Source organism: Heloderma suspectum, chromosome 17 (assembly GCF_057233095.1).
Source record: "Heloderma suspectum isolate Gila_16-S chromosome 17, 16-S_ref, whole genome shotgun sequence".
NCBI lineage: Eukaryota > Metazoa > Chordata > Lepidosauria > Squamata > Helodermatidae > Heloderma > Heloderma suspectum.
The window spans coordinates 14136302-14163577 of NC_139474.1; the positions used below are offsets into that span (position 1 = coordinate 14136302).

General features: G+C 46.3%; 1 protein-coding gene across 2 annotated transcripts; it reads left to right on the top strand.

The window, feature by feature from the left end:
• Positions 1 to 4455: 4455 nt before the first annotated feature.
• LOC146334583 (peptidoglycan recognition protein 3-like) lies at positions 4456 to 26718 on the top strand. Of its 2 annotated transcripts, XM_084824072.1 has the most exons (6): positions 11922 to 11959; positions 13325 to 13468; positions 15363 to 15453; positions 16213 to 16423; positions 18517 to 18635; positions 23203 to 23955. In XM_084824072.1, exons 3-6 carry the CDS (start codon positions 15405 to 15407, stop codon positions 23382 to 23384), a joined length of 561 nt encoding a protein of 186 aa, XP_084680198.1. In that variant the 5' UTR covers positions 11922 to 11959; positions 13325 to 13468; positions 15363 to 15404; the 3' UTR covers positions 23385 to 23955. The 2 variants fall into 2 exon arrangements, with proteins under 2 accessions (XP_084680199.1, XP_084680198.1); XM_084824073.1 differs by lacking the exons at positions 11922 to 11959; positions 13325 to 13468 and adding an exon at positions 4456 to 4881 and having other exon boundaries at positions 23203 to 26718.
• Positions 26719 to 27276: the final 558 nt, after the last annotated feature.

Below are 27276 nucleotides of genomic sequence, written 5' to 3' on the forward strand. Positions count from 1 at the left end.
AAAAGGGCTGCGATTCCATAATGTCTATTGCTGGAGTGTGACCCAGTGGAGAAAAGTATTGCAGGCATAATACACCTATTTTGCAAGACTTCTAGGAAAGAAGATCCTAGTTCTGTACTGGAGATCAGGGAGAAGGAGAGGATGGAGAACTCTTCGAAAGGAATCAAGAAATACTTCCAAGCTCCACCCACTGCCATAACTAGCACCACCCCCTGAGATCATAGGCTCCTCCCCTGAGCCTTGAGCCGAAGAGACGACAGCAGTGCATATGTGTCTCTGTGTGTGCTCAGCTAGTGATGGTTGGGCCATTTGCCAAGCGCGGGCAGGGGGTGAGCAAGGGCAGGGGCTTGGGGTGTGGACAGGGTGTGTGAGTTCTGTAGCATTCCTGGATTGAATTGGGCACTCAAGCCACCATTGCCTCACCTTGGTTCAGATGGGTTGGGGGCTACCACACTGGGAAGGGTTTCCTCTAAACATCTTTTAAATATATAGATCAATCAGGGCAAGCCCACCGACTTCACCCATATGTGAAGAGTGCTGGAATTTGGGTAATTTGCACACTCTTTGGCACTGCCAGCTCAGGAAAAGGGGACCAGGTCAGTCACTTAGCAACACAATCCTCAGGGTTTGAAGTGCTGAACTGACATTTGGGGGTAACATGCTTCCATTGCACTCTTGCCTAAGTCTGAAGCAAGTGTTTTTAACACAGATGTAGTCTCCACATCCTTTTTCTGGAGCAGCACTTCCTGAGCGAAGGAAGGGGAGCGGGGAATTGACAAGTTGTTTGACAACTTGTGGCTCTCCTGGGCTAAATTAAGTAATGTATGGAGAGGTTGAAACTGACAAAGATATTGACAAGAGGACTTGTGGACCTGCGATCATGCACAGTTGCACAAGAGTGGCAATTTTTTTTAAATTACACCAACATTTGCGCACATTTCAAGATCCAAAGAAATAAAATTCAAGAAATGGTACAAATTACAATTTGTGCAAATGGTAGAACCTGGGGGGGAAATGTGCAAGTTGTAGCCATGATAAAAAATGGACATCCATGTACATAGGCTTGGCTTGCTACAAAGTGAGTTGACAGCAGCAGAGGGAACTAGAACGAAATCCACACGGGTGAACTGGAACAAATTTGTCAAGCTTCACTCCTCAAACAGAATCCTCTGACATCCTTACTACCAATCAATCAAAGTTTGTTATGCAATCACAGGCCTGATCTAGGAACAAAGTTACACCAGAAACAGTCGTGTTAACATAACATATAGTATGGTGTGTGGACTGGCATAAATAACAAAGTACTTTAACATCACCAAAATAAAAATGTCGCATGCTAAATTAAAATATATAGACAAACTGTCCATTAAAAGAAATAGAAATGAGAAACAGACATCCAATATAGTGGAAGGCAGACAGATGAGAAACAGACATCCAATATAGTGGAAGGCAGACAGTTAAACCTAGCCCTGGTTAAAAAAATCAAATGATACTTGACTCAGAAGTCAAATAGGTGAGCCCCTTGAAAGCAGCATCTGGCCAAGTAGATAATACTAGAAGGACCAACTAGATGACCAACAGTGGACTAACAGTAAGTTGGACCAACAATGGACTGAATTGGACCAACAGTGATTATTTATGGGACCAGAGTGCTTCAGATTGGACCAGGAATGAATAGTACTACATAGACCTATAATGGCATGAGCTAACATATGAAGTTTTGTAGGTTCATTTGGGGATGGAGCAATCCATAAGAATGTAAGAAGAGCTGTGCTGGATAAGACCCTCTCTAGTCCAGCATTCTGTTTCCACAGTGGCCAACCAGATGCCCCAATGTGAAGCCCACAAGCACGACATGAGTGCAACAGCAGCCTCCTGCTCAGGTTCCCCAGCAGTACTGGAAATTATGTATGTATGTATGTATGTATAGCCATTGATAACCCTCTCCTCCATGAGCTTGTCTAATCCCCTTCTAAAGCCCCTTTTAAAATTGGGGACCATCACTCCATCTTGTGGTAACACATTCCATAGTTTAACAATGCACTGCCCAATGGTCCAGTGGGACCTGATCCCAGGTGAGGCTGGTTGTGAGGGCCAAGGTCTCGCTCTGCTTCCCAGTGGGCTGCTGTTTCTCAACTTCCCCTCCATCTGGTAAGGAAACCTGCAGGAACTTGCAACATTGCCTGGAGCTGGCAGCACTAGAATGTTTGTTTGAGTTTTGCAAGGAAGTTACCTCCCTCCTCACCTCTTGCTTAATGGGTTGCTCAAGGATTCTTGGACTTGGATTTTGACATTTGAGGCATGACAAGCATCAGTTGGCCTCCCATGGTCATGTGGCCATGAAACTTTGTTCTAACAGGATTGAGCATGATTGAGAGGAAATACCACCTGGCCAGGGTGGTCCCAACAGCACAATGTGGAGGGAATATGGTGTCTTTTGGCTACAGAGATATACTTCTCTTAGTAAACCTGGGGTGGGCAACTTGTGGCCCTAAAGCCGGAAGAGCCCATTGGCCTACTGACAAAAGCCCTCTTTGAGTGATCACCTCAAAGTGATCTGGAAGAGCAATCTGTCACTTTTCTGGCAGTCTGCTGGGCAGGGAGGGAAAGAAAGAGAAGGGGGTGTCAAAGAGAGAGAGAGAGAGAGAGAAAAGAGGGTGCATAAAGAGAGAGAAAATGCACGGCCCTATTCAGTGCTGGTGTTGGTCCCATCACCACCCATGAAAGATGATGCCATCACTGAGGGAGTTTGGCCCTTGACAGAAATAAAGATACCCCACCCCTGCCTTAAAGGTACAAGGGCAGTGGGCAGGGCTTCTTGGTATCTACCTCACTTCTATTGCCCTCCAGCCGTGTCCCCTTGCACCAAAGGTGGGCAACACATGGACAATGGGCTACATACACCCTCCGTGCCTTAAGGGCAGGCTCTGCTGATCCCCCCCCCTGCAATTTTCTGCAATATGACCATGCATCTTGTTTTAAAGCTAAGTTTGGCCTTTTTAGGATGCTGTTGCAGTTTGCTGTGAGGGGAAGGGGCATGGCCTTCTGGGGAACCCTGAAGGACCAGATTGGGAGCCCGGGATGGATTTGACCTGTGGGCTAGGTCTTCTGCACCCCTTTTAACTGATTTTATTTATTTCATTTCTATACTGCCCAGTAGCTGAAGCTCTCTGGGCAGTTCACCCCTTCTTTACGGGTAAGTTCTGGCTTCCAAATCCTGCCTTGTCTGGTCACCAGCTATGACCCATTTGACTTCTGGAAGTCCCAGAATATGTGTGTGTGTGTGTGTGTGTGTGTGTGTGTGAGAGAGAGAGAGAGAGAGAGAGAGAGAGAGAGAGAGAAAGAGAGAAATCCTCCTGAGATGATGGACCAGACCTTCATCCTTCCTGTGGCTTTATGGGAAGGATTCTCACCTCTTCTTCAGCCCCTCCAGCCTTCCGTCTTGCAAGTGGAAAGCTTCCTTTCTCTCCTTGGGGGAAGAAATCTTGCTCATCCTGTTAGGGCTGTCTGGCTGTTTCAGCCTCTCTTTGCTAGATTCCCCCCGACAAAGTCTTTTTCTAACGTCCTCTGTCTAGCTAGAGAGGATTAGTTTTGGAGCCTCTCTAGCTCCATCCTCCCACTGCACTGCTGGGATGACACTCCTTTTTCTTTGTCCCATTCTCTGCCACCATGGCAGGGAAAAGCACTGGCATAATAAGACAACAGGGTGCTCAGCTTAATGCCTTCTTAAAGAGCCATGCTTCAACCAATCATATAGAAAACTGAATCAGTGTTGGGGTTTGGTGGATCTCACTCAGCAGGGTGTTCCACAAGGTAGGTGCCATGACAGAAAAGTCCCTGCCCCTGGGAGATGCCAATCCATTTCCCACCAGAGTTGTGGTAGGTGTTTTCATCCACCCTTTAATAACCGCCCCAAGGCAGTTTGCCTAGCCCACAGGCATTTCAAGGGGGGCGCCCTTGTTCCCAAAATTGTTCTTCTGCTTTCGATTTAAATAGAGAAGATCATGAGCCAGTTTTGCATCTGCTAGGTGCTCAGAATGGCAGCTGCTGGGCAGTGGCACCTCTCTGCTATTTGCTGAAATTGACTTCATAGGGCTGAGCAAAAATCCCCCCTCTCCGATTTTCATGGTCCCATTTGGAGATCATGAAAGGGGGTGCCATTTCAGCTTTGGGATGGAGCATTATTCCAGGGCATTATGGGAGTTAAACATGACAGCTAGCACATGGTGAGCACCAATAGTTGTCCCCCCAAATGCAAAAGGAAGGACGCAATTTTGCCCTCCTCCTTTGCTACAATCTCCCAGATTCAGGTGGTGGTTTCGGAATGTCGAAACTTCAGCCCATCCATCAATTCAGCTGGAAATTTCCAAGTTAGAAAAACTCACTCAGAGCCTCGAGGGCAGGGCCAGATCATGTAACTGCGTGACCTTTACAAAAGCTAATCACATCTCAGGCAGTTCTGCAAACAAAAACCTCTTTGTCCCAAAACAAGAACAAATCATTGCCTCATTTAAACACTACACAACCAATTTAAACATTGGCTGTGGAACACACTAATCATGTGTGTGTGTGTATGTCTGTAACTGTCATGCCATCCAGCCCAGGTGACTTACAGCAACGAATTAAGTGGGGGGAATCACACACATACACACACACACACACACACACACAGACTGTTAACGTTGTGACTTGGCGAACTGTAACAATCACATCCTTTGGGATCCTTTTTCACCTGCACCACATGGTTGTGTAGGGTTACCTTCAACAGGACTAGTACAGTGGAACGCCCTTTCCCATCCTTGGATCCCTTGGTTGATTTCGACAGGCTTCTCTAAGTTAGACTCAACAGTGTGATTGACTGAACGCCTCTAGAGCACTTTGGTGAGTACTTTTTTGTCCTCTGGTCATGGGAAGGAGGGGGCTGATCCTTGGGTTATTTATTCTGTGGCCACTGCTGCCACTGGACGTGCCACAGGGAATGCCAATTGTGATGTGCGTGGGCCCCCTCCCTGGGCTCACCCTGACAAACATCTGGGCATTTCAGGCATTCCTGCCCAAGTTTGAAAACAAGTCCCGCTATGTGCGGCATAAAGTGCTGCCGTGTCTATCATTTCCAGCTAAGCAGACAGAGATGCTGCCAGCTCTGAGGCAGGTGGCTCGGCCAGGTGTCCTCTGAGCCTCTCCTGGCTGCTCTTTCCTCCCACATGCCATCTGGGCCGCTCTGCTGCTGGCACCCTGATATCTTCTCCCACTTCCCCTCACCACCCTGGCCGCTTCACCACCTGTCCCTTGCCAATAGGGCAGCCACGTGTTTTACGGGTGTTTAACTGTGCTGTGAGGGAGTGATCTGCATGGCAGTTCTCTCATTTCCTTCCAACCCCACCATGCCTTTGGATCTGGTTCAGGCTTGAGAGAGGCAGAAGTGGAACTTGGAGTTTGACACAATGGGATTTATTTGCCGACAGGGCTGTGGCAGTGTGATGCCCAGGGCGCCCATGAAATTGACGCAGCCCACACTCTTTTGCCATCTCTTTTGGGCTGTTAGAATGATGTTATGGGGAACAATAGAAGCCTCGGCAGAAGTGGAACTTGGAGTTTGACACAATGTGGCCAAGAGGAGACACCTCACAGCATCTTCAGCCACGCCTGAGGGGACACCTGTCAGGAGCCGGGTGGGAAATCTAAAACAGTCCAGTGAGGTCTGAACATGCAGAGTGTCTGTTGAGGGGGCTTGGTGTAAAGCTAATGGGTCAAAGAGAGCCAGTGTGGTGTCGTGGCGAGAGTGTTGGACTGGGAGCAGGGAGAACTGGGTTCTAGTTCCCACTCGGCCATGGAAGCTCACTGGGTGACTTTGGGCTGGTCACAGACTCTCAGCCCAACCCACCTCACAGGGCTGTTGTCGTGAGGATAACATGGAGGAGGAGGTGGACGGTGTAAGCTGCCTTGGGTTCCTTGCAAGAGGAAAAAAGGCGGGATATAAATGCAATAAATAAATAAAGGAAGGAAGGAAGGGAATGGAATGGAATGGAATGGAATGGAGACCCATGGAAAAGTGGTCCATCTACACTGACAGGCAGTGGTTCATCCAGGTTTCAGTCAGGGGTCTTTCCCAGTACAACTTGGAGATGCTGGGATTTGAACCTGGCACCTTCTGCACATCAAACAGGTTATCTTCCAATGAGCTATGGCCCCTTCCCTACTCAGCTGCTGGGAATTCCCGCCAGCTGAGCCTGTCCAGCCTTCATTTGCTAGTAACAGGGGAGGTTGAGGAGGCTTACAGGGTGAGTGAAGGAGGCCAGAATTTGGTCGAGACCCCAACTTCCTCCCTGAACATCAACCTCTCCTTTGGCCTTTGAGGATGTGCACATCAGCGAATTTGCAGACAGGCTGATGAGTCTACATCTCTGAGGAGCGGGGGCGGGGATCCTTGGACAATCTCCTCAAGCACGGGGCTGTCCCTGTGGCGCAAGCACACGCGCAAGCGCACGCACGTGTGTTTGTGTGAGTTTGAAAGCACCAGTTTCAACAGGTCTTTTTATGGGCTTCAGTCGAGCAGGGCAACATTCCTCAGTGAGGCTGAGCTGAGAGAAAGAGGAGACGGTGGGTCTCCCTCTTCCCAGCTGGTGAATCCGAGCAACAAAAGGAACTCCTGGGTTATGCAAAGGTGCAGCTGCTGAGCCCTCTGCTCATAATGTGGGGTGGGCCAGAAAGAATGCCACAGTTAAGGTCCTAATAATGACCATGATGATGCCCTGTCTGTCTCCTCTGTTGTCACCATTTGTCACTCTGGTACAGATTGTCCCTTCCATGTGCAGCTCACCCAGAATACATCTCCCCATGCCCCTGACCTGCCATGCACATCTTTCTGTGTTCGTTAGAGACCTAGATCATGCTAGAACAGGGACAGGAGCAGTGACTCTGATTTCGGTGGGGCTGTGAATCCATTCTGGGCTTCAGTCAGAACCAGCCAGAACTTTAAAGGAGCTATCCAAGATGCCAAAGCCTAACCCTAAATAGGTTTGGCCCCTTGGATAGCTTCTTTAGAGTGCTGGCTGGTTCTGAGTGAAACCCAGAATGGATCCACAGCCCTACCGAAACTGGAGCCACCAGCCTCCACTGGCTGGGAACTGGCAACCTTCCAGGTGTTGTCAGACTGCAGCTCCCATCCTTGCTGACTGCTGGCCATGCTGGCTATGGCTGCTGGGAGTTGGAGTCCAACAACGTCTCAAGGGCGGCAGGTTTCCCTCCCCCATAGTAGAGATGTCCGAAAACCAGCAATAAAATGCCATTTGTGAATTAAGTCATTAAGTAATTCAACCTAGCTGTCACTTGAAGCAAACTTTGGGCTCCAAATCCACCCCCCCCGCCTGAGACAGCTTGCAATCTTGCAGAATGTAACAACATCTAGTTTATTGTTCCCTTTATTTCCAATGTTCAGGCTGGGCGTGCGGCTCCTTTTGTAGCCAAAATGGCGCCACCCACACGCAAGAGGGAGGGAACAGCAGATGTGGGGGAACCCCAGGATTTACAGAAGTACAAACATTCTTTAGGGAAAATAAACCCACAATGTGGGGGCGGGCAGGAGGAGAAGCCCCCCTAAATAGCCCAATGAGGAACTAATGTGCTCAGTGGCTGACTGATGGTTGGGGTGGGGGAGAGTGGAGACTGAAAACTGGGTTGTGGGAGATAGATGGGGAACAGAACAGAGGGGCTGAAATCCTGAACAGCAGCACCAGACACTGCAATGTTATGTTTCAGCTCTCACTTTTTAATATACAATATGTACAATCTGGGCTTGCGTCAACGGTAGGCGTGATGGGGTACCTGCCAAGGGCCCACACCCAGCAAGGGGAAGTGGATAAGAGCCCCGTGGAGTTCTCCTCTTCATTGTTGCCACCTGCATGTTCTCCTGCGTCTTGCTCTGGTGATGATGAGAAGAAGGAGCAGGAGATGTCGCTGTCTCCTTGCTTGCTGGCTTTCTCCCAAAGCAAGCATGTGGCAACCATGATGAAAAAGAGGATGAACAGGAAGGACAGCTGGTAACAGTGGTGGCAAGAAGGTAGACTCACAGAGGGAGGAGGCCCATTGAGGGGACCTTGCCCAATGGGCCTTCAAATCCTGGAGCTGGCACTGCACACAGTAAATCAAAATACAGAGTTCAAGACCAGCCACAGTTGAAAATAATACAGACAACAAAATGGAAGAATACATTATGAGAAAAGAGGAGAGGGGGAAAATAATCTCAGATAAGATTGTAGTCCATAGTTTAGCTTGGGTGGGTTTGTGGTAGGGTTCTCTGTTGTGGAGAAATCTGGCTGTTTTGGGGCCCGACGGATCCCTGTGATGTCCCTGGCTCGGCTTGCATCAGCGACCTGTGGTAAACTTCCCGAAACCCAGGAACTTAGCCGAGTATTTTTTTTTGTTCAAAATGGCTGCAGGTGGCGGCAGCAGGAGTCCCTGCTGCCACCCACCGCCATTTTGCGCAAAAAACCTCTGCCACTGTGCGCAGCTGGCTCTTTGTCCCCCTCGCAGGAGGAGAAGGAGCCAGCTGCACGCAGCATCTGGGTCACTGTGGGCGAGTCTTTAATTATGTCTCCCGATTCCAGGAGGGGGAACGAAAGAGCTGTGCACAGAGATGCCACTGTGTGCAAAATGGAGGATGAGAGGGGCATGCTGCTCCCCTCTCATCCTCCTGTCTTTGCTACTGTGGTGGTGGCAGGGGTTGGCAGCAAGGGCAAGAGAGGGGCTGTCACGCCACTGGAAAATCCCCCAGTTGGTCCAACTCGGTGAGGGCTGAGTCAAGCCAGCTGGCTGATGTCAGACCAGAGTCCGTGTGTGTGTGTGTGTGTGTGTGTGTGTGTGTGAAGTCGGCAAAGCTCACAGAGCTCCACCTCCCAACCTCATTCCTCCGACATCCCTAGCTTGCGAGGCAGTTGGAGGAAAATAGGCTGAGAAGAGAATCGCTAACTCTTGAGAGAGTTTGGAGGTGTAGGTTATGTTGCTGAAGTATAGTCAGCAACACACACGCCTTTGTTAGATCTCTAGGTGGCCAGTGTGGCTTTCACTTAGCTGATGAATTTAAGCGGCCATGCCATCACATCCTTTCAGAAGCTGGAAATCTTTGCTTCCTGCACTTGTGAAGTGCATTTGTGTATATGCTCAGGATGTAGCACCCTGCAGAGGGGAAAAAAGATGGTCGGCAGCCATTGACAAAAGCCACACCCACCACAAAATGGCAGCAGCAAAAAGAAAATCAAAAAATTTCACCCCTGAAATCACGCTCATTTCTCAAATCCTATTCTGAGAACGCATGTCCCAATATTACAATGCGTTGTGGTTTAGAAGGTTGTCCTGGAGGTTCTAGTTATGGGCTTCTCTGAATTGTTTTAATTTTTTTTATTTATATGCAATTATAACACACAAAATGGAAAAGTGGGGAAGGGAAACAGCAACAGAAAAATAGAAGGAGGAGGAAAAAGAAAGAATGTGACAAAAAAGCATAGCCACTCACAATAACTGTCCACAACACCATTACAATAAAAAGAAAAGAGATGGGGGGAAATTCAACACTTCTGTTTCAAATATTTATTTGTTTGTTTGTTTGTTTGATTTATTAGCTGCTCATCTGGCCGGCTGCCTGGCCATTCTAGGCGGCGTACAATACTAATAACAAATTTATATATTTTTTATATACATTAATATAAGCAGTCCATATATCTAAGCAAGCATCCAAACAAAACTGATGACTGTAGGATATACTTTCAAATGAAGCCAAGGCAGGAAGATCATCAGATCACTGAATGATAGGCAGTGACTGTTTATCCTTCCAGGCTTGAAGTATCAGTCTCTTTGCGACTGCAAGGGCTCTCAAAGTCCTCTTTTGCGGTCCATCTGTTAATCCCCACGTCACAGGAACAGAATTTAAAAGTGCACTGACATCCACAATTATCATAGATTATTCAGAACAACATTTCTGCAAGCAAATGACTTCCAGCAAGAAAGCAGATTCTGCTTTCATCTCAAACACTGCACTGTCTACAGGTGGAGTGTGTGTTTAACTGTCTTCTCAGATTGTGTCTGGAGGTGGGTGGGAGAGAAGAACCTGAAGACAGAAGCAAAGAGGCACAGCACCCTACCCTCTCTCTCTCTCTCTCTCTCTCTCCCTCTCCCTCCCTCTCTCTGCTTCTTACTTATAGGAAAATGAATTTGAGGTGTTTTGATGCCACTTTGTGGCACAATAGAACCATGCAAGCTGATCTGCAAAGCACTTTTATGATGACTTTTCATACCAGATCAGAGCTGAATAAGGATGGATGAGAAATCAGTTTCAGTTCGTTTTTGATCCGGAGTTACCCAGTTTGTGCCTTCTGGTTCGAATGCAGACTCAGATGCAATCTGTGGTCAAAGTCTGTACGCTTCCGAGCTTGCAATGTGATTCGCGGACCCTCCAGACAATGTGTTTGACAGCATGTGTACATAATTATTTACACATAATTATTAATAATTATTGATGACAAATAAGCTTTCATCAGTGGGAGAAGAATGCATACATTTCAAAGCTGCCCCCAGTGGATGTGTATATTTGGAAAAATATGCATGAAAATACACATGGATTTTCATGTGAAACCCGCCACCCATCCAGCTCGCAATCTGATATGGACTTGAGTTGGAACAAGCTTGGAGATGGAATTTGGAGAACTTCAGCAAGCCTGAGTTTTGCTGATTGGCACATCCCTAGGGATGAATAACTTGGCTGCTTAAGCACGGCCAAGAAAGTGGAGGAAAGAGGGTGTCCATTTAAATCAAATTTGCATAAGCTAATTAACATGTATAGATTTAGGAATAATGGTTGCTATACAGAACCACAGAGTACGTCTCACCGGATGGGGGACTATGACCACTTTCTCAGAACACTGAAGCTGAGACAGAAGGAGAGGCTGGAGGCTGCTGTGAAAAACAGACAAACCCGGCAGTGCCTCGAAGTGCCATCCCTTCCTTCTAAAGGCCCCACCCCTTAGGTATCAGGCCCTGGCCTCTGATTCCCCAGTTCTTAGCCCAGAAGGGAGGGGGAAGAGAACCTGGCAACCTGGCAAAGCCAAGGAAAACCCAAAACAAACAAGCCTCCCTCCTCCATCAGCTTGTACAGCCAGGTGCCATCGGCCTGTTCCCTTGCAAAACTGCTACACCAGATGTCATGCCCACTGGTCATTGTAACAATGACATAGCATTATGTGAGAGGTGATGACTGGCTGGATCTTCTTGTTTCCATATCCCCTCCCCCTTTAAAAGCAGCCTTCCCTAACCTGGTGCCCTCCAGATGTTTTGGACTACAACTCCTATCAGCCCCAGACAGCATGGCCAATGGTCAGGAATGCTGCAGTTGTCGTGCAGATCATCCTGAGGGCTCTTGCTTGGGGAAGTCTGGTGTAACAGGGGATGCTGGGGATTGAACCTGGGACCTCTGCTGTACTTAATTCCCACCTTGTGTTTGTTTTAGCTTCTCTGGAAGGAAATCCTCTTGGGCCCCTGCCACGCTCATCAAAAGATTGTGCATGTCTAAAGTAGGCTTGGTGACACATCATCACTCATATTTGAATTTCCAGCATGCAGTATCAGGGTTCTCACTGTTACGCCATGTTTTGAGGCGTGTTCCTCAAAAGTTGGTCTCTTACATAAACCTTGAGGAAGAGAATGCTCAGTTCTTCTATTCTGGGCTCTCTTATGTCATGGATCTCACTTCTGCATCAAAACCAGAGGGTTTCATAACTTGGTTATTATCTTCTGTTCACGCCCTCACTGATTTACAAAGCCCAGTGCTGGCAACTCATCCAGGGGGAATCTCTGCTTGGATTTGTTTCAACATCCTGATTTTCCCCACAATCTGACACCCGCTTTAAAAAGAAGAGATGCAGGGAACGGATGGCTTTTCAAAGGAATGCTCTGCTTAGATGAAGGGCAGGTAGGTACCAAATCTCTCTGCCATATGTATAGTTACGGGTTGGGGATTAGTGAGGGGCTGTCTAAATTTTGACACTGGGAGAGGGGAGCAATAGGGCAGGGGTATCAAAGAACTTGTCAATTTCATCCTCCACTTTGGTGGTTCCTGATCAAAGGTGGGGGGGGGGCAGGAATTGACAAGCTCTTTGACAAGTAAGGAATATGGCTTCACTGGGCAAAACAAAGTAGTGTGTGGAGAGGATGAAATTGACAGGGATAGCGGCAAGAGGAGAATACGTCTCTGTGGGACTACATAGTGGACAGGTGGACCTGCAATTGTGCGCGCTTGCGCAAGATCACCAGTAAAAAAACATGACCCCATTTGTGCACATTTAAAGGCCTGAGGGAAAAAGAAAGATCCAATTTGCACAAATTGCAGGATCCAAAAAAAAAATACGCAAAACATTTCCAGAATTGGAAAGGAACACCTGCTATGGTTCTCACTGCTTATCAGAACAGAATCACTGTGAAATCCCATCAGGCTTAAATGGAACAGAATTCCCAGCATCACACATCCCTAATCCAAAGTGAGTTGGTTGCACTGAGCTCCCAGATTTATTCAAGTTTCATGGAGTTCTTTGTGTGAACTAAGCACAAATGTTAGGCAAGCTGTGCTGGATAAGAGCAAAGGTCCATGTAGTCCAGCAGTCCAATTACAATTAGATACTTCTGGGATGCCCACAAAAAGGGCATGAAGGGAATCACCTAGCTCTGCTTCTGTCCCCCAAGAAACCAGTCTTGAGAGGTAGACTGACACCAAATAAGGAGATCCCACAAAGTCCTCCCAACTAACACCCACTGACAGATCTTTCCCCCTCCACAAATTTGTCTTGCCTTTCAGAACCACCCTGTGACAGTGAATGCACTCCATAAATTAATTGTCCATTGTGTGTGAAGTTCTTGTTTTATCTCTCCTGAAACAACTGCAGATCAGTTTCACTGGGTGACTCCTCAGGAGCGGGAGATGAGAGATGGATAAAAATAGACAGCAGCCACTGCTCTCTCTCTCTCTCTCTCTCCCTCTCTCTCTCTCTCTCTCCACTTTCTCCATACCACGCATAACTTTTACAAACTCCGATCACATCCTCCCTTTACCTTTTTTTCTAAAGGAAAAAACCTCTGAACCACCATGTAGTTCTACTAGGACTATTAGTAGCCATTGATAGCCTTATTTTCCATGAATTTGCCAAATTCTCTTCTAAAGCTAAGTTGGTACCTATTGCTATATCTTGTGGAAGTGAGTTCCATAGTTTAACAATGCACTGTGTGAAGAAGTCCTTCCTCTTGACTGTCCTGAATCACCTGCCATTCACTCATCCTCTTCAAGCAAACAAGCAGTGCGCTGGAGGAAAGAGACTGGAGTACCTGCCTCTGAGTAGCATAGAGATGTGCTAATCAGCAAAACCCAAGCTTGCCAAAGTTGTCTGATTTCCATCTCGAAGATCATTCTGACTGGAACCTGACTCAGATTGTGAGCATTGTTTATTCTTCTTTTCTCGTGAAAACCTGTCTGTATTTTTGTGATTACATTTCCAAATGTACGCATCGATTGTGTGCATCTTTGACGTGTATGCATTCTTCTCCCAGCGAGTAAAGTGTATTTATGTGCATTTTTCACAAGTATGCCTTTTTCATGCACATTTTTCAGATGTATGCATTTTCCATGTGCATTTTTCACATGTACACATGCTGTCAAATGCATTTTTTGGGGAGTGGGTCTGCAAATCACACTGTAAGCTCAGAAATCTACGGACTTTGACCGCAGATTGCTTCCGTGGGTGTGTTGGGCCCAGAAGGTGTGAACAAAAATGAACTGGAATGAATTTATTATCCATCCCTCGATTAGGCACATAGGAAGATAAGAAGCTGCTGTATACTGAGTCAGATCCTCGGTCCGTCTAACCCAGTATTGTCGGCACTGACTGGCAGCAACAGTTCTCCAGGGTTTCAAGCAGGAATTTTCCTATCCCTACCTGGAGATGCCAGGATTGAACTTGATACCTTCTGCATGCAGAGCAGGAGCTCTACCACTGAGCCACGACCCCTCCTTGCCTTGCCCTCGACCTCAGGGATGGGCCCATGGGCAAGGGCCCCCAGAGAATCTGGAGCTGGCACTGGGAGGATGTATGTGTTCTGTGGCCATGAGGCCATGGATCAGAGGGAGGAGCCAACATGCATCGGAAAAAGAGCCCCTCAAAGTGGTAGATGGGTAGCAGCCCTTGGCCATTTCGTAAGCACTGGCATATGAAATCTACATGGAGACATATCATGCGTTTCTGTCACAAGTGGAAACAGCAATCCCACATTTCCCCACTGAGCCTTTGTGCAGGATGGCCATGCTTGGCTGGATTAAGTTGCTCTGGAGGCCAGATCCATTCACAGGGTTTGCCAAAGACATTTTGCTGCTTGAGGCAAAGGACAAGATTGTGCCCTGCCATTCCAAGTTCAGAAGTCAGCTGCATCTGACTTCAGTGCTGGTGACAGAGGAGCATCCTCTATCACACTCGAGGGGCAACAGGCAAGCTCCGGGGGCATAGGGGAAGCTGCATGGCCCACACAGCTCTGTCCCCCAACCGAGGGAAGTAGCCAGTGGAATCCCACTGCTGCCCCAGCATCTGCTGCCTGAAGTGGTTGCTGCACTCTCCTCAATGGTTGGGCCGGCTCCGTTCAGACCGCCAGTTGGGTCATCCCCAGACTACATATTGCTTTCTTTATTCCAGCCCAACCACAACATTAAAGCATAAAAGCAGTTGGAAAAAAAACAAATGGAAATGGAAGGCAGAGATAAAGCAGTTCAATAGAGTAGATGGAAGCTGACACAGATTAAAAGGCCTGGGAAAATGAAAAGGTCTTTTGCCTGGTGCTGAAATGACATCAAGGCTGGTGCCTCCCTAGAGATGGCATTCCAAAGCCAGGGTGCCACCACCAAAAGGCCCTTTCTCAGCATAGCTAACTGGGGAAGGCCTTGCCCAGTGGGGGCACTGGGAAAAGCACCTCCAAAGAGGATCGTAACAACTGGGTAGGCACTTGGGGAGACTGGTGACCCTTCAGGTAACCTTTTCCTCAGCCCTGATGAGCTTTAAGGTCAAAACCTGCACTGTGAAGTGAGCCCAGAAACAGTTCTGGAGGCAGTACAGTTGATAAAACACTGACATAATATGATCTAGGGCAACTGTCCAGAGCAATGGACTCAACCCCCCAGCATCCTGGCTGGGGGTCTTTGGGGGTTGTTGTCAAACACATCTGGAGGGTACCAGCTTGGAGAAGGCTGCTGTAGAGCCTTGGTCCTCCCAGGCTTGGCATATGGGAGAAAAAAAAAACATTGACTGGATCTGTTTTCATCCACAAGTATTTTATTTCCCTAGGTTGCTTCTGGGTTACTTGGGTCAGACATCAACTGCAAGAAGATGGCCAAATCCGAGATTCTCCTCTTTGTTTTGTGTGCCCTGTCACAAGGTGAGCCCTGAAAGACGGTCGGAACATGGAGAAGGGCATGTCAGATGTTTCTCCACTTGACTGCATCACCCGATGATACATAGGGAGGAGCAGAATTATCATAAGGGAGTCCCCAGCGTTGCCCAGATCTCACATATGATTTCAGCCTTCCAAACGTCATGGGATGTGGGATCAAGTCACGGCGATGTGCTACCTACACGCTTCTTTACGCAGGAATCGGGATGTATGAGAATGTCATTCTTATGTGCAAAGCAACGGAATATGTCCCATTCACAATCCTGAGCATGAATGCAAGCAAGAAGCTCTTTCTTGGAACATTTCCACAATTTTCTGAGCTTGCATTCACAAGGGCACACTTCTGAAAATGCACTCATGCAACTGAAAATATGCACCTCCTCCCCAAAATGCACATTTCCGATGCGGTCAAAACCAGCTGAGGTCAAGAGTCAAGACAGCAATCTGGGAGAGCGTGTAGGAACTCAGACAGTGTCCTGAACACCGGAGATGTGTTTTGTTTGAGCTGTAACAGAGGCTCTTATACAGGGCTTTATACAGGCCCAGTGGGCCTGGATTGGCCCTCATGTATCAGCTGATGGAATGTTAGGGCTGGTGGTTACTCCAGCCTCTAGGGCACCCTTGAAGTTCTGTTGGCTTGCAGTGGAAATGGAGTTTTGGAGGCTAGGGAGGTTAAGACATGAGGTTGGAGAGATGCATACACCCCCCCCCCCAGCACCTTACAGCTCTTCCCTTGTCCCCCAGCCACAGCGTGTTTCCAGCTCATCACCCCATCCAAGTGGGGAGGTAAACCCGCCAACTGCTCTGCACCTTTGAAGAACCTCCTTACTGAGTATGTCATCATCATCCACACATCTGGACTCTCATGCAAGACACAATCCGATTGCAGCAGGGAAACAAAGAATGTGCAGGATTACCACCTGGGTCTCAAAGGATGGTGTGACATTGCCTACAAGTAAGATGGCAATCAATACTGTTGTTGTTCAGTCGTTCAGTTGTGTCCGACTCTTCGTGACCCCATGGACCATAGCATGCCAGGCCTTCCTGTCCTACGCTCTCTCCCGGAGCGTGCTCAAGTCCATATTCATTGCATCAGTGATGCTATCTAGCCATCTCATCCTCTGCCGTCCCCTTCTCCTTTTGCCTTCAGTGTTTCCCAGCATCAGGGTCTTTTCCAGAGAGTTTTCTCTTCGCATTAGGTGGCCAAAATATTTGAGCTTCAGCTTCACTACTACACAATCTTAATTATTACTCCTACTGCTTTAAATATGAACTCAATAGCGGAGCAACATCTATCTATCTATCTATCTATCTATCTATCATCTATCTATCATCTATCTATCTATCTATCAAAAATGCAGCCTGCATGCTTTACATTCTATTTCCATAATACCAAGGACTAGAAGCTTACTTATAAAGAAAGAAGACACGGGTTCTAGTCTCTAGGAGCATAGAGTACCCCAGGACTGGTTTGGCTTGGTCTGGAATAAGCCAAGCTCTTTCCCTCGCACCATGGAGCAGTGGGTGGGCAACTCGTGGCCTTATGGCCATATGTGGCCCTCAACCTAATTCAATGTGGCCCTCAAAATTCAAAAGCCTCCTGCATGTAACCAGTTCAGACCTCTGGCAAGAGCAATCTGTCTTTTCCCTCACTGCCCACTGGGCTGGAAGGAAGAGGGAGAGAATGAAAAGGGGGTGGCAGAAAGAGGGAGAAAAAGAGGAATCGAGGCGAAAGAGGAGTCAGGATGAATGAGATCTGTTCAGACCTTGTGCCTACAATTGGGGATGTGACAATATCCTATACCTCCCCCATGCCCATGAGCTTCAAAACTCCATCCTTACTCCCCCCACCCTCTCAAACCTATGCAAAGGATGTCAGGGACAAGTGTTTTCACCCCTCGACTTTCCCTGACACATTAGTTTCCTGTGTCTCTAGGGTGGCTTTTCTCCACCTTGGGTCCCCAGAAGGTATTGGGCTACATTTCCAGTCATCCCCAACAATTGGCCGTGCTGTCTGTGGATGATGGGAGTGGTACTGTAACCACATCTGAGAACCCAAGTTTGGGAAAAGGCTGTCCTAGGATTTTTTATTTTTTATTGTATATGAAGGAGCATTCAATCAAATCCTTGCACACAGAAAACTACCAGGTCAGGCAAAATATTAGGCTCAAACCAAGTTCTCCATGACATTCAGTCTTCTACGTGCAGGGTCATTCTCTCTCTCCCTCTCTCCACCCCCCTCTTCAGTTTGAAGTGATGTGATCCCAGTACAGGTCAACCACTGCCGGACATCAGTCTCCAAGCATCTGAAAGGCTGTCCTGAAGAAGGTGAAGCAGACTTGTTCTCTGTGGCTCTGGAGGGCAGGCCTAGAATCAAAGGGTGGAAATGGCTGGGAAGCAGATTTTGGCTAAACATTAGGAGAAATGTCCTAATGGTAAGACCTGTTTTACAGTGGAAGAGAGTGCTTCAGGAGTTGGGGGACTCCCCTTCACTGGAGGAGTTAAAGCAGAGGATGGAAAGCCATCTGTCAGGGATGCTGTAGTGGCAAGGACTCCTGCACTGAACAGAGGGGTTGACTAGATGACCTCCAAGACCCCTTCCAACTCTAAAATTCTATGACTCTAGGCAGAAAGATCAAGGTGTGCATCTGAAGTGGTCCAGAACAGCCCAGATATGTCAAGCCTCAGACTGTCTGAAAAAGAAGGAAAAAGAACTCTCTATCCCTCCCCCCCTCCCTCCCCCCCTCCTCATTATTAAAAACATATGCAGTCTTAAATGGCTTGCAATATATGATTAAAAAACGAGTTCTCAAAGTAACACCTCTCTTTCGCTCTGAAGTGATACAGAACAGCCTAGAGATGTATAGCCTTGGACTTTGTTCAGGGGCAAAAGGAAGAAGCAAAACAAACTTTCTCTCTTCCCCTCTTTTTTTGTCCTCTTAAACAAAAAGGCACATGTAATCTTAAACAGCTTGCAGTATAGGATCAAAAAAATAGCTCTCAAAATAACCCCCCCCTCTCTCTTTTTTCCCTTCTGCCTAATTTCAGCTTCCTGATTGGCGAGGATGGGCGTGTGTACGAGGGACGGGGTTGGCGCAATGAAGGAGCACATACCTACGGTTACAATGATTTGGCATTTGGCATTGCTTTCATAGGAACCTTCACCGGTAAGTTTTCTCGTGCTTTGAAAACAGGAGTGCTGCCATGCTGGCTCTCAGTGAATGAGGCTATACAGCCCTGTCACCTTGGAAAGGGAATTGAGCCAAATTCATAGAGGGTACATCTCTCCAGGGCACTTTACCCTGGTGACTCAATGGAACCTCCAAGTTCAGGAGCAGTGTACCACATAATGCTAATTGGTGAGGATCAGCAGCATGCTTCTGTGAGGAGGAGGAAAGGAATACCAGCCGATCCTAACCTGGTGCCCTTCAGTCCAGATGTTTTGGACTTCAACAGCCATCAGCCCCAGCCAGCATGGCCAGTGCTCAGGAATGCTGGAAATTGTAGCCCAAAACATCTGGAGAGCATCAGGGTGAGGAAAGGCTGTATTAGCTTTAAAAAAGAAGATGCAGTTATTGCAAGGTATATGAAGTAACTAGTGATGCCACCAAATTTCGTATTCAGTTCATTTTTGATCAGGATTTACCCAGTTTGCACCTTCCTGGTCGAACATGGACTTGGATGCAATCTGCAGTCAAAGTCCGTACATTTCTGAACTTGCAGTGTGATTTGTGGACCCCGCAGATACATTTGGCAGCACTTGAAAAATACACATAAAAAAGGGTACTTTTGAAAAGTCCACACAAATACACTTTCATCAATGTGTACATTTCCAAGTTGCACACAATTGATGCATAGATTTGGAAAATCACGCACGAAAATACACATGGATTTTCACGTGAAAAGAAAACCAAAAACAAAGCTCGCAACCTGATATGGACTTGAGTCGGAATGAGTTTCAAGAAGGAACCATGTGAAAACAGCCAATCAGAAAGAGGGACATAACTAGGTAATGCATGATGTCATGCTGCATTACGAGATTACAGACTACAGCTCCCAAATGCACCTTGACATTGTGCGTGTGCAAAAACTTGTATACACAGAATGACAGTTTGAATTACAGGAGAACTCTCATCTGAGCATTCTCCTTTAATTGATCATGGGTGATCATGGATGAATCTGTTACTTTCCGAGTAAATAACGAATTCACTCAGGGTGAGTTCGCCTATCGTTAAAAGCGACTGATGAAATGCTTTTAAAAAAATACTCTGATTCACAACCACCATCAGCAACAACGAAGCACGTCGTTATGGGTCCTTGGGGTCTGGGTACTGCTAGGAATGTGCATTCCGGAGATAAACCAAAGTTCTATGTGAGTACTGACGAGGGATTTGGAGAAGGAAGGACCAAAAGCCCTGATGGTGTGAGGAATTGAACCCCGACCTCCATAAGCCCTTGATCATTCCTGGCAAGGCCTGCTTGTTTACTATTCCACTATATGTGGGAAATCAACGGGCAGATCACCTTGTTTGTGGCAAGGTGCCACGTTGTAGCCCAGAAGAACAAGACACCCTTTGTTGGCCAGTACTGAATGATACAGGAGGTACCTAGGCCAGTTGATTAAACAATTCCACTCTGGTTGGCCACATCTCTTCCCTGGGTCCTCCCTTAAGGATAATGAGGGATTGGATGGGACGGGTTACCAAGAAACCTAAAAGAGCCCCTGAATTGTCCTCTAATGCTAACCACAAATGACCACAGAGTAGGGATGGATGAAGCTATCAAGTTCAGTTTCTCCCAGTTTTCTCATTTTTTCTAGTCATAAGATTAGTTCATCTCAAACTTTGAGAATTTTACCAGGCTTAAGTCTGGTTCATCCTGAACACTGAGATTTTTGTTTTAATGTTTGCATGAAAATTCATAAGCATGTTTGTCTGCATTTCTCTTAATAAATGCATTTTGCCTAATATACACTTTTTTTGCAAGCCATTTTCCTAATATCATACATTTGTAATGATATTTCCCCCCATGTATGCATTTTTGTTTGCCCCTTTTAATTGGAGACCTGCATTGCAGAATTTGGAGGAATGTGAATCTTGAAGGATAACTGAGGTTTGGTTCACACAGTGGTTCGAATATGCAAAATTGCACAAATTGCCCTTACAGTGCGACCTAAACAAATTTCTCAGCCATCCCTACCACAGAGTCACAACCATTAAGTTAAGGAGATGAGGCACAGAATGATGGCACTTGTCCCCACCCTTTGGATCATGCCCTTTGTGTGGGATGGCACATGAAACTGCCAGAAGGATGCCACAGTTGGGACATTCTTAGGAGGAGACAGCCTGGAGGGGTGGGTGTTGGTAGCATAAGTTAAAAGTCATTCTAGAGTACATTCCAAATTGGGGCTTGGATACATGCTAAAGAGCCAGGTTGCTGCAGAACAATTAATATACTTGAGGACAGAGCCAGGTCAAGGTTTCAGAGGGCTCTTGGGCAAGGTACCTGCAATGGGTCCTCTCCCTCCTTGAGTCTACCTTAGGGATGTATGAATCAAAAGAACTCGAGCTCGCCAAAGTTTTCCAAATTCCATCTCAAAGGTCGTTCCGTTCCAAGTCCATATCAGATTGTGAGCTTTGTTTTTTTTCTTTTTGCATGAAAATCTGTGCCTGTTTTTGTGCGTATTTTTCCAAACCTACACATCAGTTATGCACGTCTTTGACACATTCCTCTCCCATTGCTTAAAGCAGATATGGGTGTGTTTTTCAAAAGTACAGATGTTTTCACGTGCATTTTTCAAATGCACATATGCTGTCGAATGCATCCTTCTGGTCTGCCAATTACATTACAAGCTTGGAAATGTATGGATTGTGTCTCAGTCTAAGTTCAGTTCAGAAAGTGTGAACTAGGTAAATCCTGATAAAAAATGGTCCAAAATTAATTTATCATACATCACTAGTCTACCTTCTCACTGCCATCATCACCAGCTGTTTCTGCTCCTCATCTTGTCTTTCGTCATTGCTCCAACTTGTTTGTTTGATAGGCAGAGAGCCAGGGAACAAGGAGGCCACAGCATCTATTCCTCCTCCTTCTCATCACTACTACTGTTGCCTGGGCCAGAATGAGAGGCAGGTGAAGAAGCTGGAAAAAGTGCAGAAAAGGGCAACTAAAATGATCAAGGGGCTGGAGCATCTCCCCTATGAGAGAAAGTTTCAACAGCTGGGATTGTTTAGCTTAGAAAAAAGGAGGGTCAGGGGAGACATGATAGAAGTGTACAGAATTATGCATGGTGTGGAGAATGTGGATAGAGAGAAATTTTTCTCCCTCTCTCAAAATACTAGAACCCAGGGTCAGCCTACGAAGCTGATTGGTGGGAGATTCAGGACAGATCAAAGGAAGGACTTCTTCAAAAAGCGCAGAGTTAAACTATGGAACTAGCTACCACAGGAGGTAGTGATGGCCAACGATTTGGATGGCTCTAAAAAGGAGTTGGGCAAATTCCTGGAGGAAAATGCCATCAATGGCTATTAGTCTTCATGGCCATGTGCTACCTCCAGTACCAGAGGCAGTAGGTCTAGGTACACCAGTTTTTGGGGAACTGCACTCATGTCCTGCTTGTGGGTTCCTGGTGAACAGCTGGTCGGCCACAGTGTGAACAGAATTCTGGGCTAGATGGACCCTTGGTCAGATCCAGCATGGCTCTTCTTATGTTCTTAAGCAGGTTGCAATGGTGAAGAGGAGGAACAAGTCCAGGGGACTTTTATCAGTGGCCCCTTGCTCAGTTGTGGGCCCTTGGCAGGTGCCCAACCATGCTGACCTTTGATAGCAGCCCCACTTGTGGAATCCAAACTTTGTGCATTCTTTGTCCTCCACATTTTGCTTTTCTCTGCATTTGGAGATGCAGTTTCCAGATTGAAAAAAAAAAGTGCCGAAGGCTGACTAGACTGGCAGTTGAATCTTACTTCAACACTCTCAGTGGGATAGGTTCACCCTCCATCACACCTGAGAGGAGCAGACTAGTTCACAGTATGCAAGACAGCCTGTGGGCACGTACAGCTCTGCCCTCCAAGACAGAGAATGTCAGGAAGAACAGCTAGGGGGGCTGTTCCAGGTGCCCCTGAGCATCTGTGGCCTGAGGCAGTTGCATCACTTTGCCTTATGGTAGGGCTGGTCCTGAATGAGAGAAGGCAACAGAAGAGCATTACGAAAGTCGCAGAAACCCACCAGCCAAATGAAACACCCTAACAAGTGGATTGTTCCACTCACTTCTTCCATGCTATGCACAATATCATAAAACTCTATCACATCATCCTTTTGTGCGTATTCTAAAGCTCTGAACACTTCAACCTTTCCAATTGTAGACAAGCGGTGTTGCAGAGAAGCTCAAGCACGTGAGGACATGAGCCCTGCTGGGTTAGGCAGGAGGTCCAAGTCATCCCAAAGCCCATCTGTTGTTAAGGATCTTCTCATGGAGGGACCAGTGCTAAGCATCCAAGGACCTATGTTTGAACATGGTTCGTTTGAAAACTGATGGTCTAGAGCAGCCTCTCCAAATCTGGGGTCCTCCAGATGTATTGGACTACAACCCCTATCACCCCCAGCCATCTGGAACCACCAGGTTTGGGAAGGCTGACATAGAGAGAGATGCGGGTGCCATTTTCCATATGTAAAGAGCATGTCTACAAAAACAGTTGGCATCTTGAACTCTCTCTCTCTTGTCTTTTCCTGTTCTAGAGAGATCTCCCAACCAGAAGGCATGGAAAGCTCTGAAGTGTCTGCTTGACTTCTCTGTGAAGGTTGGCTACCTGGATCCTAACTACCTCATCGTAGCCCACAGTGACATCAGCGATGTCATATCCCCTGGAGAACCCGTCCGTGCAGAGATTTCCAACTGGCCAAATTATAAGCATCACTGAAGATGACTCTTCCTTGTTCCCTTACTCACCTCCCTCAACCCAGGTCTCTACTCTTGAACTGGAAGAGTGAAAAAGAGAGAATGGAGAGAGACTACACAATGTTCCAGTGTAAAGTTTTCCTATTAAGGATTTCAGCTAGCCAGCCACACCCTTTTCCAAAATACTCCATTGCAACCCCTCTCCATTTTTCTGTTTTTACCCTGGCAAAAATATATTCAGTGTTCCATGGCTACTGAGGGCTGCATTAGGGTTCCCCCCCTTAGTGTTTTTTCCCCCTCTGTTTTTTTTTAAAATTTATTTAGCAAAGCTTGGGTTCCCTTATGCCTGCTGATACCTCCCTCTCATGCATCCGTGGTGGTGTTTTGGTTATCTAAGGGCCAGCACTCACAGAATGAATTTGCTATTAGTATTTATGATTTGGGATTCCCCTTATGAACTCTGAGAAGAAAATGGGGAGGATAGATGCCTCATGCAGGGGAATTTTATGTAATTACCCACAACGTCCTCAAGGAGGGGCGTAAGAATCAAAATTATACTCCTGGTAATACATGATCTCTGTGTTTTGAAATCTGAGCCGCCGCTTTTAATTCTGAGACAGGAAACAGTGTGGGTTTTGTGGGAGTGAAGGAATGGACATTTTGCAACAATATGAGTCTTCCTCCAAGCAATAAGTATGATCATCCCTACAACCCTGTGGTATCATCTGGGTCAAAATCACTTAGTTAGCTTTATGGCAGAGTGGAGATTTGAACCCAGGTCTCCCTCAGCAGAGTCAGTCTGGTGTGTGTGTGTGTGTGTGTGTGTGTGTGTGTGATTTACAGTTGATTCTCTTAGAACAAACAAAAGACAATGACATGCTTGACAAAAGGGAAAATGTCTGGATCTATAGACTGAGAACTCTTAGTCCCAATGGCCTTAATCTGGAAGACAATTTGTAGGCATTATACCACTCATACCTCTGTTTTTTTTACTCCTAAGGAACTTTCATTTCCAGGCATTCCAGACTGCCACTCCTGATATCTATTTAACAGCACAGCTACTGATGAGGGCAGAAGCGGAAAAGTTTAGCTTAAATACATATTTTGAATACTCTGTTGTTGGTCTTTCCAGCTTTCATACACACACACACACACACACACTAAGGATAGGTCAAAACTCAGCCTGCGCCCACATTTTTTTGGTGTCTACCCAACTGGAGGGTCCTTCCAGTGCATCCCCTGGAGATAGTGCTGGTGAGGTCTCTGGATACCGGGATCTTCCTGGCCAGAGTTAAGGGATTAAGTCTGCCTTCCAGGATCTCCTAGCTCTGAGAGGTCTTGGTCCTGATCCAAGAAGTTCTATCTTGGGTCGCACCAGGTCCAGGCATGAGACAGAGTATGTATAAAATCCCAGGTCCATTCCTTGGCATCTCCAATTAAGAAGGATCTTGGACAGGAAGGCTGACATCATTGGCTATAGACCACTAGACTTACTAAATGGCATCTTCTTGTGCCTAAGTTCAAAACATTTTCTAGTGATATCATAACTGACATTCAACTCAGAAATATACATCTTGAAGAAAAGTAAAGAAAAGAATGTGTTCTAAGCCAACAATGCCAAAATGGACACTTCTGTACTTTAGAGAAAACAACTCTATAAACCCATCTCCTATGAAGGGTGACCTCGTGAACACTGTCTGTGGTTAACAGCCTTGTATCAAAAGTTGTGTGCAACATTTGGTAGGATCGCAGGAAGTGAGACATCAGCAGCCTCTAGAAAGTAGCGGTGTTGGTTTCTGGACGTCACCACGTTCTCTCCTGAACAATGTGGTCCCCAAACATAGCTGTTACTACTGCAGCATTGGTTCCCATCATGCAGGAATAGCCCTCCCTCCCAGTGCTGATCAAACCTTAGTGCCGAAGAGAGAGTCAGGCCTACATCTGAATCCAGGCCATTATTCATGGCGCGACCCAGAGTACATCCTTCTTTACGGTTGGTGCTAGTTTTTGTATATCACCACTGATAGGATCTGTCCCCCCACCCCAGTTGTGTGAGAGCCCCAAAATGGCAGCTGAGCCTTTAGTCCAGGAGAGTGGAACCTCTTTCAGCCCGAGGAACCAATTCTATTTGGGAGAAGCTCTTTGGGGGCTGCATTCCAGTGGTGGGTGAGGCCAAAGGAAAGGGGTGGGGTCAAAAATATGAAAAATACCAGCATATTGTAGCTTAAAGCTCTTACTGCCAGCAACTAAGTCTTAGGAGAGGCATGTTGACCCTTTAGAATGGCACTGGAACGTATAAAAGCTGGGAAACCATCAAACAGTAGGTGGGTGGGGGAAAGGGGGTGGAGCCAGGGGAAGGGGGAGTGGCCACTGGAAGAACCCCAGAGGGCCAGATTAGGACTCCAAGAGGGCTGGATTTGTCCCATGCGCTTGAGGTTCCTCTGACCTAGTCACTTCCCAACAATAACAGCTAGTATCAACGATGCCGTGATATTTTGTTTCCCCATCCCTGGTCCCTCTGCTGCTGTCAGCCAGTGTTTTGGAGGCAGAGAAATGTAGGATGTCGCTGTGATGTCATGAGAGAAGGTATGTTTCATTAGACATTACAGAGAGAGGGGGGGAAATGTAGAAAAACAGGGGGAATGTGACACTGTTTTTGAGAGCCCCCTTTCATCACCCCTTTTACTTTGGCCCTGATCATTACCTAGGGATCCTGGAGAAATTTGTCCAGCCCACATTTCCAAATCAAATGACCTTATCCGCACTTCTTGAGTAAATGTGCAGATGTCAACACAGTTATCCTTCGGTGTTTTGCACTTCTCTGAACTTTGCGATGCAATTATTGGCTCAAAAAACATATGAAGATGCATATAAAATGCATCGTTTAGGTTGAGATGCTTAAGAAAATGCACACCTTAGGTTAAGATGTTCAAGAAAATGCACATTTTAGGTTAAGATCCTTGAGAAAATGCATACTTCAGGTTAAGATGCTTAAGAAAATGCACATTTTAGGTTAAGATCCTTGAGAAAATGCGTACTTCAGGTTAAGATGCTTAAGAAAATGCACATTTTAGGTTAAGATGCTTTAAAAATGTACACTTTAGGTCCAGATCCTTGGGAAAATGCATACTTCAGGTAAAGATGTTTGAGAAAATGTATACTTCAGGTTAAGATGCTTAAGAAAATGCACATTATCCTTGAGAAAATGCGTAGTTCAGGTAAAGATGTTTGAGAAAATGCATACTTTAGGTTAAGATGCTTAAGAAAATGCACATTTTAGGTTCAGATCCTTTAGAAAATGCATACTTTAGATTAAGACGCTTAAGAAAATGCACAGTTTAGGTTTAGATGCTTACAAAAATAACAAATATTTATTTATTACAATTAATAACACAATTATTAATTGTAATAATAAACAATAATAAAAAAATAAAAATGCACATTTTTTAAAAAAAACCTTTAAAATAATGCATTTTTTTGCAGTTTAAAAAAATAAATAAATTCACAGATTGATGCAGAATGTGGATGGGACAGACAGACGAAGGGACACATGTGAAACTGACACAGGCCTGTAATACCCTGATGGTTTAAGAGGGCGTTTACCCTCTTGTCCTTGTTAAAAATGCTTGCATTTAAAATAATCAAACTTTTAAAAAGAAACAACAAATGCTAACTGATGAACTGGAGGTGCATTTTTAGTTTATGAGCATGCATTTAAAGGATTAAACAACTCAATGTAATCGATGCTGAAGCTGTCCTCCAAGCCATAAACAGATGAAACTCTGCAGCCCTAACAACCATTGTCATTACAATAAATGGGTCATTGAAACTACTGAGCAACCCCCTCAGTGTTTCTTTCTTCCACTGGGCAGAGAGATGTTTTGTCTCACTCCTTTAACCCCTTCAGCTGCTCA